Raw genomic sequence first — 15,631 nt, forward strand, 5'->3', positions numbered from 1 at the left:
AAACACACACACACACACATACAGTACACGGGCGTGCTGTGTGAAAACAAGCACACACAGGCTGTTTATAAACAAACCATCCGCTCTGATGGCCACAGTGTACCATGGCTGTCCTCGTGCTCTTCAGATAGATGGGCACAATCACCAGCTAGTTGTATTCCTCTCCTCTCTCTCTCTCTCTCTCTCTTCTTTTTCTCTGTCCCCCCCTCCCCACTCCTCTCCTCCCTGCCTCATAATGATAAATTATGAGGGTTCTCCAGATGTGCATTTGCACGTTAGAGCCCAGACCGCTTCCCTCTCTCTCCCTCCCTCCCTCTTTCCCTCCCTCTCTCTCTCCCTCTCTTTTTCTCTCTCTCCCCCCTCGCCACCACACCTGCACACCCTGTCAGCTTCACTGAGGTTAGTTGGCCAGGCCTAATGGAGCTTTCAGGACATGCAGATGCCCGTGGGCTCCCTGTGGTCAGGGCATGGTGGTGGCGGGGTGGAGGGGAGAGGAGAGGAGAGGGGAGTGGAGGGGAGGAGAGGAGAGGAGAGGAGAGGGGAGGAGAGGGGAGTGGAGGAGAGGAAAGGTGAGGAGAGGGGAGTGGAGGGGAGGAAAGGGGAGGAGAGGAAAGGTGAGGAGAGGGGAGTGGAGGGGAGGAGAGGGAAGGGGAGGAGAGGAGAGGAAAGGGAAGGAGAGGAGAGGAAAGGGGAGGAGAGGGGAGGAGAGGAGAGGGAAGGAGAGGAGAGGAGAGGGGAGGAGAGGAGAGGAAAGGTGAGGAGAGGGGAGGAGAGGAAAGGTGAGGAGAGGGGAGTGGAGGGGAGGAGAGGGAAGGGGAGGAGAGGAGAGGAAAGGGAAGGAGAGGAGAGGAGAGGAAAGGGGAGGAGAGGGGAGTGGAGGGGAGGGGAGGAGAGGAGGCCCAGTCACTGGTGACTAAGGAGGCAGCTTCCTCTCCCCTGCTGTCACTCTACAGGGCCATCATCATATCATCGCCCACTCTAAAACATAATGACTCTATCGGTGATATGGGTGTGTGTGTGTGTGTGTGTGTGTGTGTGTGTGTGTGTGCATGTCTGTCATGTTTGTGCATCTTCATATGTATTCTGGAGATGTGTATGCATCATATTCATATGAGTGTATGTATGATGAATGTGCATATATATGTATCATATTTGTGTGTGTGTGTGTGTGCGTGACTGTGCGTGTGTGTGTGTGTGTGTGTGCGCGCCAGTCTGGCAGGATGGGTGGAGGTCAGTGTCTGCTGGGTCCTCCGGCCAGTGCAAATGAGATGGCTCGCTAAAGCGTGGGAGGAGGAGAAGAGGACAGGGCTGATGTGCTGGTGGAGGGGGGGAGGGGTTATTGAATTATCTTGTGAGTCATCAAGGAGGGGAATCCCATTTACAGTGAGAAGAGGGAGGCCGAGAGAGTGATGGAGATAGAGAGATGAAGAGAGGTGGGCATAGAGAGAGAGAGTGATGGAGATAGAGAGATGAAGAGAGAGGTGGGCATAGAGAGAGAGTGATGGAGATAGAGAGATGAAGAGAGAGGTGGGCAGAGAGAGAGAGGGGTGGGGGGGTATACAGTACATCAAGCCACAGAGAGACAAAGAGAGAGAGAGGCACACAGAGACAGACAGAAAGACAGAAAGAGAGAGAGATATGTAGGGAGTGATGGGAGTGGAAGACTACAGGCAGAGGAAGCTGGAGGGTGAGGTGGAGGTGGAGGTGGATGTGGATGTGGATGTGGATGTGGATGTGGATGAGGATGAGGATGAGGATGTGGATGTGGATGTGGATGTGGATGAGGATGTGGAGGTGGATGAGGATGAGGATGAGGATGAGGATGTGGATGTGGATGTGGATGTGGATGAGGATGTGGATGTGGATGTGGATGTGGATGAGGATGAGGATGAGGATGTGGATGAGGATGTGGATGTGGATGGGGGGGATCACAGGGCCAGGGGACCAAGAGATCAGCATGCCTCAGTTAGAGTGCGCTCAGCTCTCAGGCGTCTGCTGTGGAGAAGCTCCATACTACTCCAGCGCGGAGGGGTGGCGGTGGTAGTGGTGTGGAATGGCTGCCATATAATGGATATAATGGATGCATGACTGCACATGGTGCTGTGCCAGTTGCCCGTTTGTTTGGCCTGTTTGCTTAATTGAACAGCTGATGTTGCTATTACACATGTTGCGATTTGCATTCATCGTTAGCAGCCACAACAACAATAACGACAAAAAAAGAGACAAGAAGCAGACAAAAAACACACACATTTCTGTGTAGTATGACTGCAATGCATAATTAATCTACAGCCAAAAAGCACAGCATTGTGTGTGAATATGCTTTGGCAGATTGTCAGTATTAGAATGTATTTTTTGTTGTGCTGAGTTTTATTCCTATTATTATTATTATGATTTTATCATCACACAGGTTGTAATTAATGTTTGTGTTTATGATATGTGTGCTTTGTCGACACGTGGCACAAATGAAGCTTTCTGGTAGTCAATTAGCTTTAATATCCACCATTATTGATAAGAATGGCTGTCACATTGCAGTGACTTCCAGCTGTGTAATTTTATACAGAAAGGCTTGAACACTCATGCACACACGCAGACACCCAAATACACACAGACACACACACACACACAAACATAAACATACACCCACTCTCGGCAACTGTTATTATCTGTCATAAGACATAAAAGGAAAAGGCTATAAAAACAAAAGTACATGCTTTTGAAGTGTGAGTCAAGCGGTTTAAGCAAAAGTATTTTTTTGCATTTCTGTTTGTGTGTGTGTGTGTGTGTGTCTCAGGGTGGTTATGCTGCCTACAGATATGCCCAGCCTGCTACTGCCACTGCGGCTGCCTACAGTGACAGGTAAGACACAGTCCACTGCTCGCACATCTCAAATGACATGACCTCACTGGACCTCTGAGCTGGCTCTGTTTTACTGTCCGCAATGCACAAGAGCCCATACACTTTACGCACCGCACACACACACACACACACACACACACACACACACACACATCTAGAGACATGCACACACACTCACTCACACACTGGAACATGCAGGGTTTCACACACACATACACACACACACACACACACACACACACACACACAGAGGAATACACACAGACACATGCACAAAATCACACCCATAGACGCATACACAGACACACACGTATGAAACATACACACTCACACACATCCACATGCAGTACCAATTTGCAAAAAAATATGCAAACACACACAACAAACGCGTGTACAAATACACACCAGAAACACCCACACTCGCCTTTGAGGTCAACTCTTCCCTTCAATCCCAGTCAGTGTCGGGCACTAAAGGCCATTCTGATTTATTAGACTAATTCCCTTTTCCTCCAATGCGGATGGGGACTATCATGGTGCCCACCACAGTAATTGGCAAATTAAATCAAATGAGATGTCAGCGCAAATGTAATGGCTGAAGAGCAGCGTGCTGGAATGGCCGCCGCGACAGTAACTGGGGAATTAAACAAGATGTGGGGGGTGGGGGGCAGTGTGTGTGTGTGGAGTGGTGGGTGGGGTGGGGGGTTTGGGGACTTGATAGTGCTTGGAGATGTAAGACTGGAGGAGATGGAAAACATGAAATCTCCTCTAGCCCGGGTTCTGTCTCTTTCTCTCTCTCTCTCTGCCCTTCCTCCTCCTCCTCTCTCTAATGCCTGAGTTTATATTTTCAGTTTGACATGTATGCGTTTCTCAATTTCATTTCCTTGTACCCCCCCCTCTACTCCCCCCTTTCTCTGGAAACCACACACTCAACCCACATTAAACACTGCCTGCAGAGCCAGCGAAACACCCACCACTTTATTGGTTTGGGCCAGGAGAGTCTTGTGTTTTCAAAGCCTCACCCAGGAAGCATGTTTTGCAATGTGTGCAGATTGGAAATGATAAGAGTGAAAGAGAAACCTGTCGTACACAGTATTTTGACAGGTTCAGCACAATCGTTTAAAACAGTCGATAAATTTACTGAATGATATTGATTACATTATCATAGCTGGCAAAGAAGGTACATCTATCTGTGTTGACAAACAAAGGACTATCTTCGCTGAGGACATACAGTACTTCCTGTGACTTTAGCTTTGTAGGACTGCTGTCAAATAACACACTTCAACGTAAAATGACTAGATGTCATCTATGCTGTGTCCTTAACAGTAATTTGTGCCAAACGAACCTGTGATTTGAATGTCAACATGGAAATGTAGTTAAAAGTCTTAACTTAGCCATTTGTGCAGGAGAAGCAAACGCCTCTCTTTCTCTCTCTTTTTCTCTCTCTCCATCTCCACTGTACTTGAGATGTCATTTACTTTGGATGGCCTAAACAGGAGCGTACGTTTGAGTGACATCCTGCCGCATTAGCTGGAGTAAGCTTCAGCCTTAATAACGCTGTGACAGTGAGCTCTTGCTTGCCTATCTGCATTGGGTACATTCATGTTATTTGTAAAACAGATCTGTATTACCACAAACTTACTAATCCTTTAAGAAATGCACCGATTTAAGAACGCCATCATAATAAATTCTGCTAAGATTAGCTTGTGAAAGTTGTAGGCTCATAACAAAGAGAGCAACAAATTGGTATTGCGAACTCAACCATTTTTTAAACACTTTTTTCCTCTTTTGTTTTAATAATAGAATTATTAATGGCATATGAATAATTTGTATGAAATTAGTCTGTATATGTGATTATATAATTTCATGAAACTTTTAGAGGGTGGTCGTTAGCAATTTATAATTCATTTTTCAAGGAAACTGTTTTGAGAGGCTCTACTTAAGATTTCACCAGAGTGAAAATTATTTATTGCCCTACGCGTCAACTACGTGCATAGTTCAAATTTCTGTTAATCATTACAGATTCTTTAAAAAACGGGAAAATGGAATGCCCAACTAATTCGGTCAACTTGCATTTGAAAAGCGGTTGTCGGACTTGTTGAATTCCCCATTAAGGATAGCAAGGGGCTCCAATGCCTCTTAACGTAACAGAGCTGAGTGGAGCAAGGCTTCGGTATAGACACCAGAGGTATAAAGGTATAACCCTCTACCCCACATTACCTCCCATCAGATGCCCACACTACCAGCAAGCCCACTGGGTGTCCATCTCCAACCAACCCACCTAACCCCCCCCCCCCCCCTCTCCCCCTCCCCTGACTCCAGCCCAGAGTCCGTCCGCTGGCTAACACCATCTGGTGAGGCCGAAGCCTGTGGGGAGAGAGACGAGTACCTGCAGCTTCTGCCGAGTTCTCGCGCTCACTTTTTATCTGTGGGGCTGTGGGAGGCGAACACTACTACAGGGAGGCTTGGTGTGGCTGGAGGTTGACCTCCACTGCAGTCTCTCCCTCCCCCCTTTCTCTCTCTCTCTCTCTCTCTCTCTCTCGTCTCTCTCTTTCGTTTCTTTCTGTGATAGTCAGAGTGCTCTGTCTTTCGGTCCATCTGGACTGCTACAGGGCCAGGGACAGATGGATTAGCACCAGGCAGAAGTCCCGGCAACACAACTCCTAGGCCCAACACGCACAGACATGGCCCTGTGCACGCGTGCGCACACACACACACAGACACACATAAACAGACAGACACACACACACACACATGCACACACACACACACACACACACACACACACATACACACACACACACACACACACACACACACACAAACAGACACACACCACACACATACACACATACACACACACACACACACACACACACACACACACACAATCAATAAAGTACACTTTTAGGTAAAGTAAACAAGCAATAAAGTACACTTTTTGGATTCAATGTGTCCCTCCTTTAAAATTGTACTTACTCAGACAGACAAACATGTAACACACACATTGTACACCTTTCAAGTGCATGTGTCTTGCTGACCTATGCTTTTGTCCCCCTCTCTCACTCGGCCACTAGTTCTGGTTGTGTGTGTGTCTGTGTGTGGGAAGGGGGGTAGACACGAGTGCTGCATGCATGTGAAGTCAGGTTGCAGCCGTCTGCTCTTTGGACCAAAAAGTATCGTAGCCTTCAGGCTAAGAGACCAGCTGTCTCTGTGACAAACTCTGAGGGGTTGACAGTGGTGGTGGTTGGGGGTTCTCCTGCTGGATTACTGGATCGGTCTGGTTACTGTTTTATATTTATTTAATTTTTGAAACGACAGACACAATTACAGGTTTATAAACAGATTTATTGAACTGATTCGCAGGACTGTAGTGTTATGCGTTGTTTGTCTTCATGCTTAAGTGATTTCTGAACCTAAGCTCATCCCTGTTGAATTGTTAATGGCGCCAAAGCCTTTTTGACACTGATCTTCTATCACTAGGCAGCAGTAATCGCACAACATCTCTCTGCTAAACAGATGCAATGCTCCCTGAAGGTTTTATGAAAAACAAATGTCGACCTTCACCTACTGTATATTAACTTTCTCTTATAAGATGAGGTTTGCCATTTTAGGATGTACATAAACCAACCTAATCTGGGCTGTTGGTATAGTTTTTAATGCAGGAAACTGTGATAATATATTGATTGTAATGTCATTTGGTATTGTGTTTTTTGACCAAAAAAAACATGACATTTCAATCGCATTAGATGTGTCCATGAAGTGCATGCCTTTGTAGTTCTTCTGACAATTACACATACTGTATAACAATGTGATCAGAACATGTGTGTGTGTGTGTGTGTGTGTGTGTACCCTACACGTGTGTGCTGCCAGTGAGCCTTGTGTTTAGTGTGTATGCTGTAGGTCTTTGCGCTCATTGGTCCTGTTTGTGTGTAGTGGTGGGTGTAGAAACCGCACCGTAAGATGCATGGGAAATTACATTGCATGAGTGCATTCTGTTTACCTCCGTAGAGTAGACATGTTGCGGGGGTCAATACTGTCATGTCGAATTCGAAACTGTGTTACCAAACAAGCCGCCACCTAACTTAATTAAGAGGGCCGATTCAATCTGAGTGCTTTGCGGGAATGAATGATTCATTAAGTTATTAAATATAGCTGCAAGCTGCAATTAAACAGGCAGGGGGAGGGTGGTAATATGGCTGACAACCTATGCCTCTAATTAGACATAAGATCAGGGCATGACATATCATTTATCACACCTGTGCAGTCATTCACTCAACCCCGAAAAATTACTCTGACTGAATGACGCAGTGGAGGGGAGTTTTGTTTGTTTACCCAGCAGCTACTGTAAGAATCACATCACAAACAGCATTTCAAGTATGCACATATTCCATCAGAAGTGTCTCGCAATTTTATTTCTACTGGGAGTAAGTAGCAAGTAGCCGTAGAAGTGGTGGATGCAGATGTATACATTACATGCACTGAACTGTTTGCCAGGATATGCATTAAAAAAAGTCTACAGTCCATTTGTCGCAGCCTTGGTTTATTCTGGGAAAAAAAATATAGTAAAAAACTGGGTGGCATTAAAAGACGTATATGAGTTATGGGGGTGGTGAAGTGCTACAGAATTTGAAGTCAGTTTTGGTTGATGTAGTTTTGTTGTGCTTGTAGGTATTTCAGGCAAGGCGCTTTACTGATGTCTCTCCACTGTAATGTATAGGCCTAAACATTTGCCATTTCACCCGTTAAGAAACGCTACATTATTACATTTAATAGGCCTTGGCCAATTATTTCTGTCTCGTGTCATTACTGAAGTGGTCTGGGTTTGGACATACACTACCTACTGTGAAATAGCAAGCCATAGATGACCATAACTTTATAGCATGCATGCATTGTGCAAACATATGGGACATTTATTCAGGTTTTCATGTGTCGAAAAATGAACTACAGTACATTGAGATTTTCCAGCTGAAACCCGGCTTGAGAGCAGGTAGTTCCCATTGAATCGGCCCATAGTCAGCGGGATGAACCAGCTTACTACTCATGTGTGCTCTGCACTGTGCATATCTTCTGGTTTTTAATCTCATCTGTGACTTTATTTTATTATTAGTTTGTTCTGTTTCTTTTATGTTCTTTCTATTTTTATTTGACTCTTCTTTCTCATCCTCTTCTTCTTCTCTGTCTCTCTCTCTCTCTTGCTCTCATTTTCATTGCCTTCATGTCCTTAACCAGCATGAGTATGCTCCCCATTCAGCCCCTTCCATTGTCGTCCGTGTGAGTCTGCACTTGGAGCTGTGGTTCTGTTGCCTGTGAACTGAAACCCCATCTACCACAAAAAAACACCCTTCTCCCTCCTTTCCTCTCCTCTCCCCCCTCCTCCCCGACCTCCTCCTCCTCCCCCCCTCACCCAGCAGCCAGTCAGCAAGCGGTATTGTGAATTTTATCTTCTCTTGCAGAAATCATTTCGTCTTCGTTGCAGCAGATGAAATTTCTTGTAACACCTCTTCAGGTAAAATAAAAAATAAATATGAACCAAAAAAGTGAATAAACTGAATCACCCACACCGTTTTATGATGCTTCCCCTCAAGGGGAGCAAGCATATATATATATATATATACAGTCTCTATTATTTCTTTATTATTATTATGATTATTACTATTATTATTGTGCACCAGATAGATGGCGCCTCTGTGCAGCGCTGTTTTCTCTTTGTTTGAGAGCGCGTATAAGTAGATGTTACTTTTTTCTCTTCTATTGCGTTCATGAATGCTTCTTAAAACTGAAGTATTGTTGGAGTACATGCATGAGGATAGCTGGCAGGCATTGCACTCATCCTCTCATCGTTCGTTCTGGGTTTTTTTGTTTTGTTTTATTTGGTTGGTTTTTTTTCCCTCCTCTTATCTCTGGCATTGCTTTGGAAGGGGCATGCGTTCCTGACAGAGAAAGATAAATCCACTGACACACGCTTGGAACCTGTCTGGTTTTTCTGTCCCTGTGTTTGTCTGTCTGTCTGTTTTTTTGTTTCTCTTATTGTGTATATCCCCTCATTTTTAATTTGATCGAGACTGTTGCGCCTTCTCTCTGTTCACTTATTTTATTTTATTTATAGTTTGTTTATCTGGGCATCTCCATTGGATTTGTTTTTATTTTGTGCGAGTGTATGGGTGTGTGCATACAGTGTATGTATATGTATGTGAATGTATGTATGTATGTATGTATGTATGTATGTATGTAGTGAGTGTCTCGTTATTGTGAAACAATTGCTGATTGGGTGTACGATGTCTTGCACATTGGCTGTAGATGGCTAGATCTTTGGAATGACTTTAGTTGTGAATGTGATTTGTGATTTTCCCCTACCATTGCATATAGAGAAGGGAAAATGGACCTGTCCATCTGCCTATTGATTTTGTGACAGAGTCCTTTTAAGAGTAAAGATGAATATGCTAAGCAGATTGCCATTCAGGCCTAAGGCCTATACTTACAGACATTAGCCATTTCTTTGTAAAATACGTTTGGGAATCTGTAATTCAATGGGTGGGCGTGTTTCGTGTTCAACTAATCAGGATTAATAAACGAGAAATGAAATTGAATTCAATAGTACCAGCGTGAGTAACACAAACACCCACCTACATGGGCGTGTAAGAAATTCGAGAAACGAGTCACAAAATGTCACTAATTCTTTAAGGTAGTCAATGAGGGATTAAAGCCTCTCCAGCTTGTTTGAGGGACCAGCCAATGCTGAATACCTCCCTGAACCTGTACACACATGTAGAAATAGAATAAGCTGGCAGGGCAGTTGACCAGACGTTCCCCGCTCATCAGGAATGCATGACGTTATGGTGGTAGCGCCTGAAATGTACAGTATTAACCTGTAGAGTAGAATAGCACTTGATCATTACCAAACAGAGCCAGCACTATTCTTCAAGAAAACTATTCCTTTTTGCAGAATTGTGGAGATTATCATGATAGAGGTGACAAAGGTCATGCACCTGGATGGGACTTTGCAAGTAATTGCTGCAAATGGTCTGACCTGTACTAGGTCGCTGAGCTGGTCTTTGAAGACTTGATATATTCATTTAGCAAAACATAAGCCATAACATTTTTTTTTTTTTTTTTTTTAATTATAGGCCTGAGAAATTGCTCTCTTGAGTTATCACCACTTTCTCCACTCCTTTGTATCAGGGTCTAAATGCTGCTGATCTTCATTCTAATCAAACTACCTACCAAAGAGCCAGTTGTTCATTGACACATAAGTCTAATACTGTTGTCAAAAAAGTGATTAAAACCGAAGTGAATATTTTTTAATCACTTCTTTAAAATCAATTCCCCCCTTTAGACACACTGTTTGTCTGTCTTGGGTCTAACTAACAGTGCTGTCATTAAAAGTAGCCTCTCTAAACAGAGATAACACAGGTCAAACTCAAAAATCAACGAAGAAAAAATAATACTGGCAGGCCAATGAAATGTGAAGACAGACAAACTGTACAGCGCATAACAATGTCCAAACTAATCTGCTGTGGATTAACTTCTTAATCTCAAGGGGGTGGGTGGGTGTGTGTGTGTGGGGTGAGTGAATATGCAAATCACCTCATTTATAGGCTGTGCTCCTGCTCTCTGATTGGCTCTTATCTGGTCCAGAAACACCATGCATGCATAACAAGGCTCGGAGGAGCAGATAATCCAGGTTATTTCACCGCTCGGCCTTCTGGGAGCCGGGAGCTCACAGCTCTCAGCCAGTCAGTCAGTCAGTCAGTCTGTCGGAGAGTTTAAAAAGGCCACGGGCTTAGACAGGAGATGAGACAAACCTCTCGTGAGAAGAGCCCCACCCACTGATCTTAACATCTGAAACATCGTCCCAATAAGTGTACGAGCCGTCAGATCATGTAGTTATCAAAATAGCAGAGTAGGTGGAGCATTTGACTGATGCAGCTCCCTCCTGTAACACCTTAGGTGTGTGTGGAGGAGCAAAATGGAAGAGTAAAAAAATGCTAGGCTCCTTGCACGCATGCAGCTGTTCAATGACAATGAGGGCATACCTTTCCCAACATATATAATGTTCCTTTAACCTCACAATTTTTTGTTCCTTGACTCTTTTTTCTGTTATTAATGTTTGCTGTGGAATATGCTTTTTTGTGGTACTTACTATTCCCATGAATTGTGTTCAGTAATTTAACCTCTAATTGAAGGGCTATTTTGTGCAAGAGTTATCATTGCAAACAAATAAATTGTGACCAATTCTGACCCATGTATACACACATTTATTTTCAATGTCAAACAACAGACTATATTAAACCCAACAAACTTGGTACAGACAGTTCTGCCTCTCTGAGACTGTTGCCATCCTCACAACTAGAGAACTGCACATCGATAATTGTGGACATTATTAGAGCAAGCGGTGACCTTTTTTCCCCTGCTCCTGAGTGTCTTGTAATTTCTTGCACAAGCGGCCCTTCAAAACAGGACTAGTGATGTCCTGTGTTCACAGTGGCATGACAGCGGAACCATGCGGGGCTCTTTCCTCAATGTTTATTTGTGTTTTTTTTTTATTATTTTCATTTATTTATTTTTGTTAGATTATTTTAAAAAAACATTTTTTTTAGAAACACTCGATCATTTACATGTGGGTCATCAGTATTTGCTGTATTTTAACATCGTTGTCGTGGCAGCGATCAAGCAGCTGTGTTTCCCTGGTTGCTTTTCTGTTGTGGTTGTTGTTTTGCCGTCATTTTTTATGTTTGTTTGTTTGTTTGTTTGTTTTTCTGCAGTTGATACTGACACGTTGAGGGGTGGTTTGTGTAAGGGAGAGTGCTTAAGAGTAATTATGTGTGTTAATCTATATGTGTGTGTCCTAACTGTCACGTCTCCTGTTTTCACAGTTACGGACGAGTTTATGCTGCCGACCCCTACAACCACACACTTGCTCCAGCAGCAACATACAGCGTTGGTGCCATGGTGAGTTATAAAAAAAATGAAATAATAATAATAAACTGCAGCATCCCCGCGTCTTGTACATATTTTTGTCTTACTCTTTCTAATAATTTTATGTCAGTCCCTCTGGTCATTCTTATGCGTTTGTTTCTCTGTATGCGCTTCAAAATTGCTTTAATTCTTTTTTGTTCATTTTTTCCTCTTTTTTCTTTCATTTTTGTACTCCCCCTTTCCCTCTGTATGGATTTTAGCACAGCTGACATCCTCTCACTTAAACATAATTGAATTTGTCTCTTGTGCTAACGGCAGCTGAAATGCCACATTAATCCTCACAGTAAACGTGATAAATGCCTTAATTTCTTGGCAGTGTAGTGCATGTTAGTTATTATATTTCTAATTTTGTGAATATCACCTAGCCGAGCACTCCCTTTAATGGAATAATTAGTCATTTTGATAATTAAATCCATCACCTAAGTGGTGCTGTAGCAACAGCTAAAAGGATGTGTATGTGTGTGTGTGTGCGTGTGTGTTCGTGAATATGAGTGGGGAGTGTGTGTGTGTCAGAGAGAAAGAGAGATGGGGGGGTGAAAAGCTTCAGCAGGGGCAGGGAGGTTGAAGCTTTAGCTTTTCACTGGCATTTTAAAGGAGTCTCCATCAACACACTGCATGGTCTCAGCCATCTTCTTTGTGGTATACCTCTGCCATATTGTATTATTTGTGTGTTTGCGTATGTGTTTGTCCATTTGTTTTAAATGCATTATGGCCTACGAAAGCAAGCATTTGTGAATTGTGTTTTTCCATTTTAATAACGTGTTGTCATTTCTTCCCCCTGACCCTGTCACACTCTTGCGTGGCTTGAGTTTCCTCCTGGCATGCGGTGTCTTGGTATGCTTGCTGCATGACGGCTGCTGATTGGTTGGTTTTCGTGTCCGGGGGTATGTACAGAACCATAATGGGAAAGCCTGCAGGGTTCGCACCACGGCCATTAAAGTCACGCAAATCCATGGCTCTGTCTTTTTTCCCTCTCTCTCTCCCTCTCGCCTCACAGAATGCATTTGCACCCCTGACTGATGCCAAGACCAGGAGCCATGCGGATGATGTCGGCCTTGTTCTTTCTTCATTACAGGCTAGTATATATCGAGGTGGATATAGCCGTTTCGCGCCATATTAAAAACAAAAACAAAAGAGGAAAAAAAAGAAAAAATAATCTATTCAAAAACAAAAACACTATGAAAATCTTCCTTTGGGGGGAAAAGAGAGAATATTTCAGAGGCCTGGGTATTGCAGTACACGCTGTAGTGCATCGTTTTAGCATCTCTTAAGAGAGAAGGAAAAAAACGGATATTTTTCATCTATACCTCAGATATTTTGTGCTGTGTATTTTAATATTGTGGGTTTTTAATTTCTAAAGATTACATAGATTGTTGGCTGTAGAGGTTTCTGTGGTGATCTAGAAAGCTGCTAGATTTTAAAAAAGAAGTTAAAAAATGAATTAAACAAAAGTGAGAATACAAATTGTTAGGGCTTTATCATGTAAATGAATTATGTATGATAAATATTAAGTCACTTGGGGTTATCATATTTTGTAAGAGTGTAAGTGACTACAGTAGTCAAGTGTTTTGTTTTGTTTTGTTTTGTTTGTTTTCTCTCTTGCTTTTCTTGACATCGCTTTTGTTTCCTCTCTTCTGGTTTCTTTACTGTCGGGTCGGGGTGGGTAGGGGGACCATGATGGATATATAGAAGTCTCTAGAAGGAGGTAGAGAACCATAGTTGTCCTGAGAGTCTGGGTGTAGTTTCATCAATGATAGGAAAACGGGCAGCCAAGGAGAAGGGGCCAGCTGTTGTATCAATAATATAAGCTGTGTTATATCATTCATTAGTCTAAGCCAAAGGTTATGTTCCTGGGGTGTTAAATGTGTATAGTCAGATTTTACATAGAGACAAGTAGAAGTAAAAAAGAAAAAAAAACTCCCTGAAAAAAAATCACCATGGCAGTATTTTACTGGTTAACTATACTCTAGTCCGTAGGTCAAACCCCTACTAGTTTTAGGCCAACCACGAAATCTTCTTTTTATATTACTTCCAGTATATTGATTGATATAATTGCTGACTTTTATATTATGGGAGATATTAAAAAAGAATAATAAGAAATACGGTGACAATAGCACCGTTTCTATTTTTTCTTTTCTTTTTTTTCAAAAGTATTGAAACTATGATTATTTGTACCAGATGAAAGTGAAAAAACAACAGTGTATTAAACATGAGCTGTGCAGTGCAAATGTTCTCTTATACGAATACACAACTGTAAAATGTTTTAGATTTAGTGTAGTAGACCAACTGTTAGAGAAAGGTGTCTCATTTTTTATGGAATCATACTCAGATTTATATCAACACTTTACAAGTAATGCAATCATTATGTAGATATGATCATAGTATTTTTGTCAACTCTACTATTTTGCACATACAACCTGCAATTTTTCATCGCTTCTCAGCTTGTGGAACATTATGTTGACTGTTTTCTTTTGTTTGGCTTCCTTTAAATGTTTAGTTTTGATATCATTTTTAATGTGACATCCTTTGTAATATTATTTTCTAGGACACAGCCTTTACACTTTGAAAACTGTTTGATTATCAAGACAAATGAGAAATATATGACTTGTGAAAAAAAGATATCTATATGTAAATATGAAATAATGATAAATCTGTCATTTACAAGTGCTACACAAACAAGCTGTCAAGGTGTCCTTGAAGAGTTGCAGCTTGGCTGTGCGTACGCAAAAGACTTCCCTTCATGTTGTTTACAAGTATACCTAATTAGAGGTGTTTGTCACGTATCTCATTTTTTTGTATTTATAAAAAAAAATTAAAACCATAAAATAACAAAGATCAGGCAGCTTCAATTTATCCAGCTGCAAATAACCTCCTGTGTACTGTGTGTGTTACATCACACAACTTGGCAAAAATATCTTACCCACTGCTGTGACACTACTATACAATTTCTGCTTTGAATATGTGTTGTGAACAGGGCTTCTCCTTGTCATTGTATGTGCATGCACTTTGTTCCGCTTAACAATAACCATCAATAAAGTTTCAAGTTTCAAGATAAGGGGAATTCGTGGTTGCCTGTTTTCTTCTACACTCTTTCTATATGTTGTTTGACTTCGTTTGACTTCTCACTGTCCTCTTCATGGAGTGCTATGTTGCAGAGGGAAGGTTATAGCATTTTGATGGAGGGTACTTTTGCCATAATATGATTTCATGGAGTGAAATTGCATTTAAGAACATAAAGCCTAAAGAAAATGATTGTATCTATGGGAGTCAAATCAAATTGATGTTTTGAAGGACTAACACACTCATGGAGCTCAGTCTGAAATGGGCTCCAACTGCTTTCGAGACAGAAAGACTGATGTTGCTGTTCCAGTGACGACACAATGCCTCAGCTTTAAGGGGACAGTGTGCCATAATTTGCCACTTTCTGAAGCATGTTTCTTTTTATAGGCAACTACTGGTATCATCTTCAAATGAATGTTCATGGTATATGGACATGTGGAGGGCAGATATCACACCTGTCATTCCAGCTGCCTAGGCTAAGCACTGTGTAGTTTTGTGCTCTGTGTTGCCTACTATATCACCAAAAAACATAAGTTACCATGGTAGCAGGCCTTTTAACAGGTCCAATTGTACTTCTGGTGGTGTTTGTAAGGTTTTTTACCTTACCTTGCCTGCCTTTTCAGCAGATTTAGTTTTCAAGCAAAACTCCTTAGCAATGCTGCTGCACTGGTGTCCTAGAGCATCATAACATCAGACTTGGTTTTACATCACTCTGAAAAAAAAAACTGAAATGACTAGA

General features: G+C 42.3%; 1 protein-coding gene across 3 annotated transcripts in view; it reads left to right on the forward strand.

Moving 5' to 3' along the window:
- rbfox1 (RNA binding fox-1 homolog 1) overlaps positions 1–14,887 on the forward strand; it is a gene marked incomplete at its 5' end in the record, with an annotated part of 37,853 nt that extends 22,966 nt beyond the window's left edge. For 2 of the 3 annotated variants that reach the window (XM_048244971.1, XM_048244972.1), the window contains 3 exon segments: positions 2,792–2,856; positions 11,730–11,805; positions 12,830–14,887. In XM_048244971.1, the coding sequence (XP_048100928.1) occupies positions 2,792–2,856; positions 11,730–11,805; positions 12,830–12,952 (264 nt within the window). 3 annotated transcript variants of the gene reach the window in all.
- Between the last annotated feature and the right edge of the window lie 744 nt (positions 14,888–15,631).

The sequence above is a fragment of the Alosa alosa genome, chromosome 6 (genome assembly GCF_017589495.1).
Source record: "Alosa alosa isolate M-15738 ecotype Scorff River chromosome 6, AALO_Geno_1.1, whole genome shotgun sequence".
Taxonomy (NCBI): Eukaryota; Metazoa; Chordata; class Actinopteri; order Clupeiformes; family Clupeidae; genus Alosa; species Alosa alosa.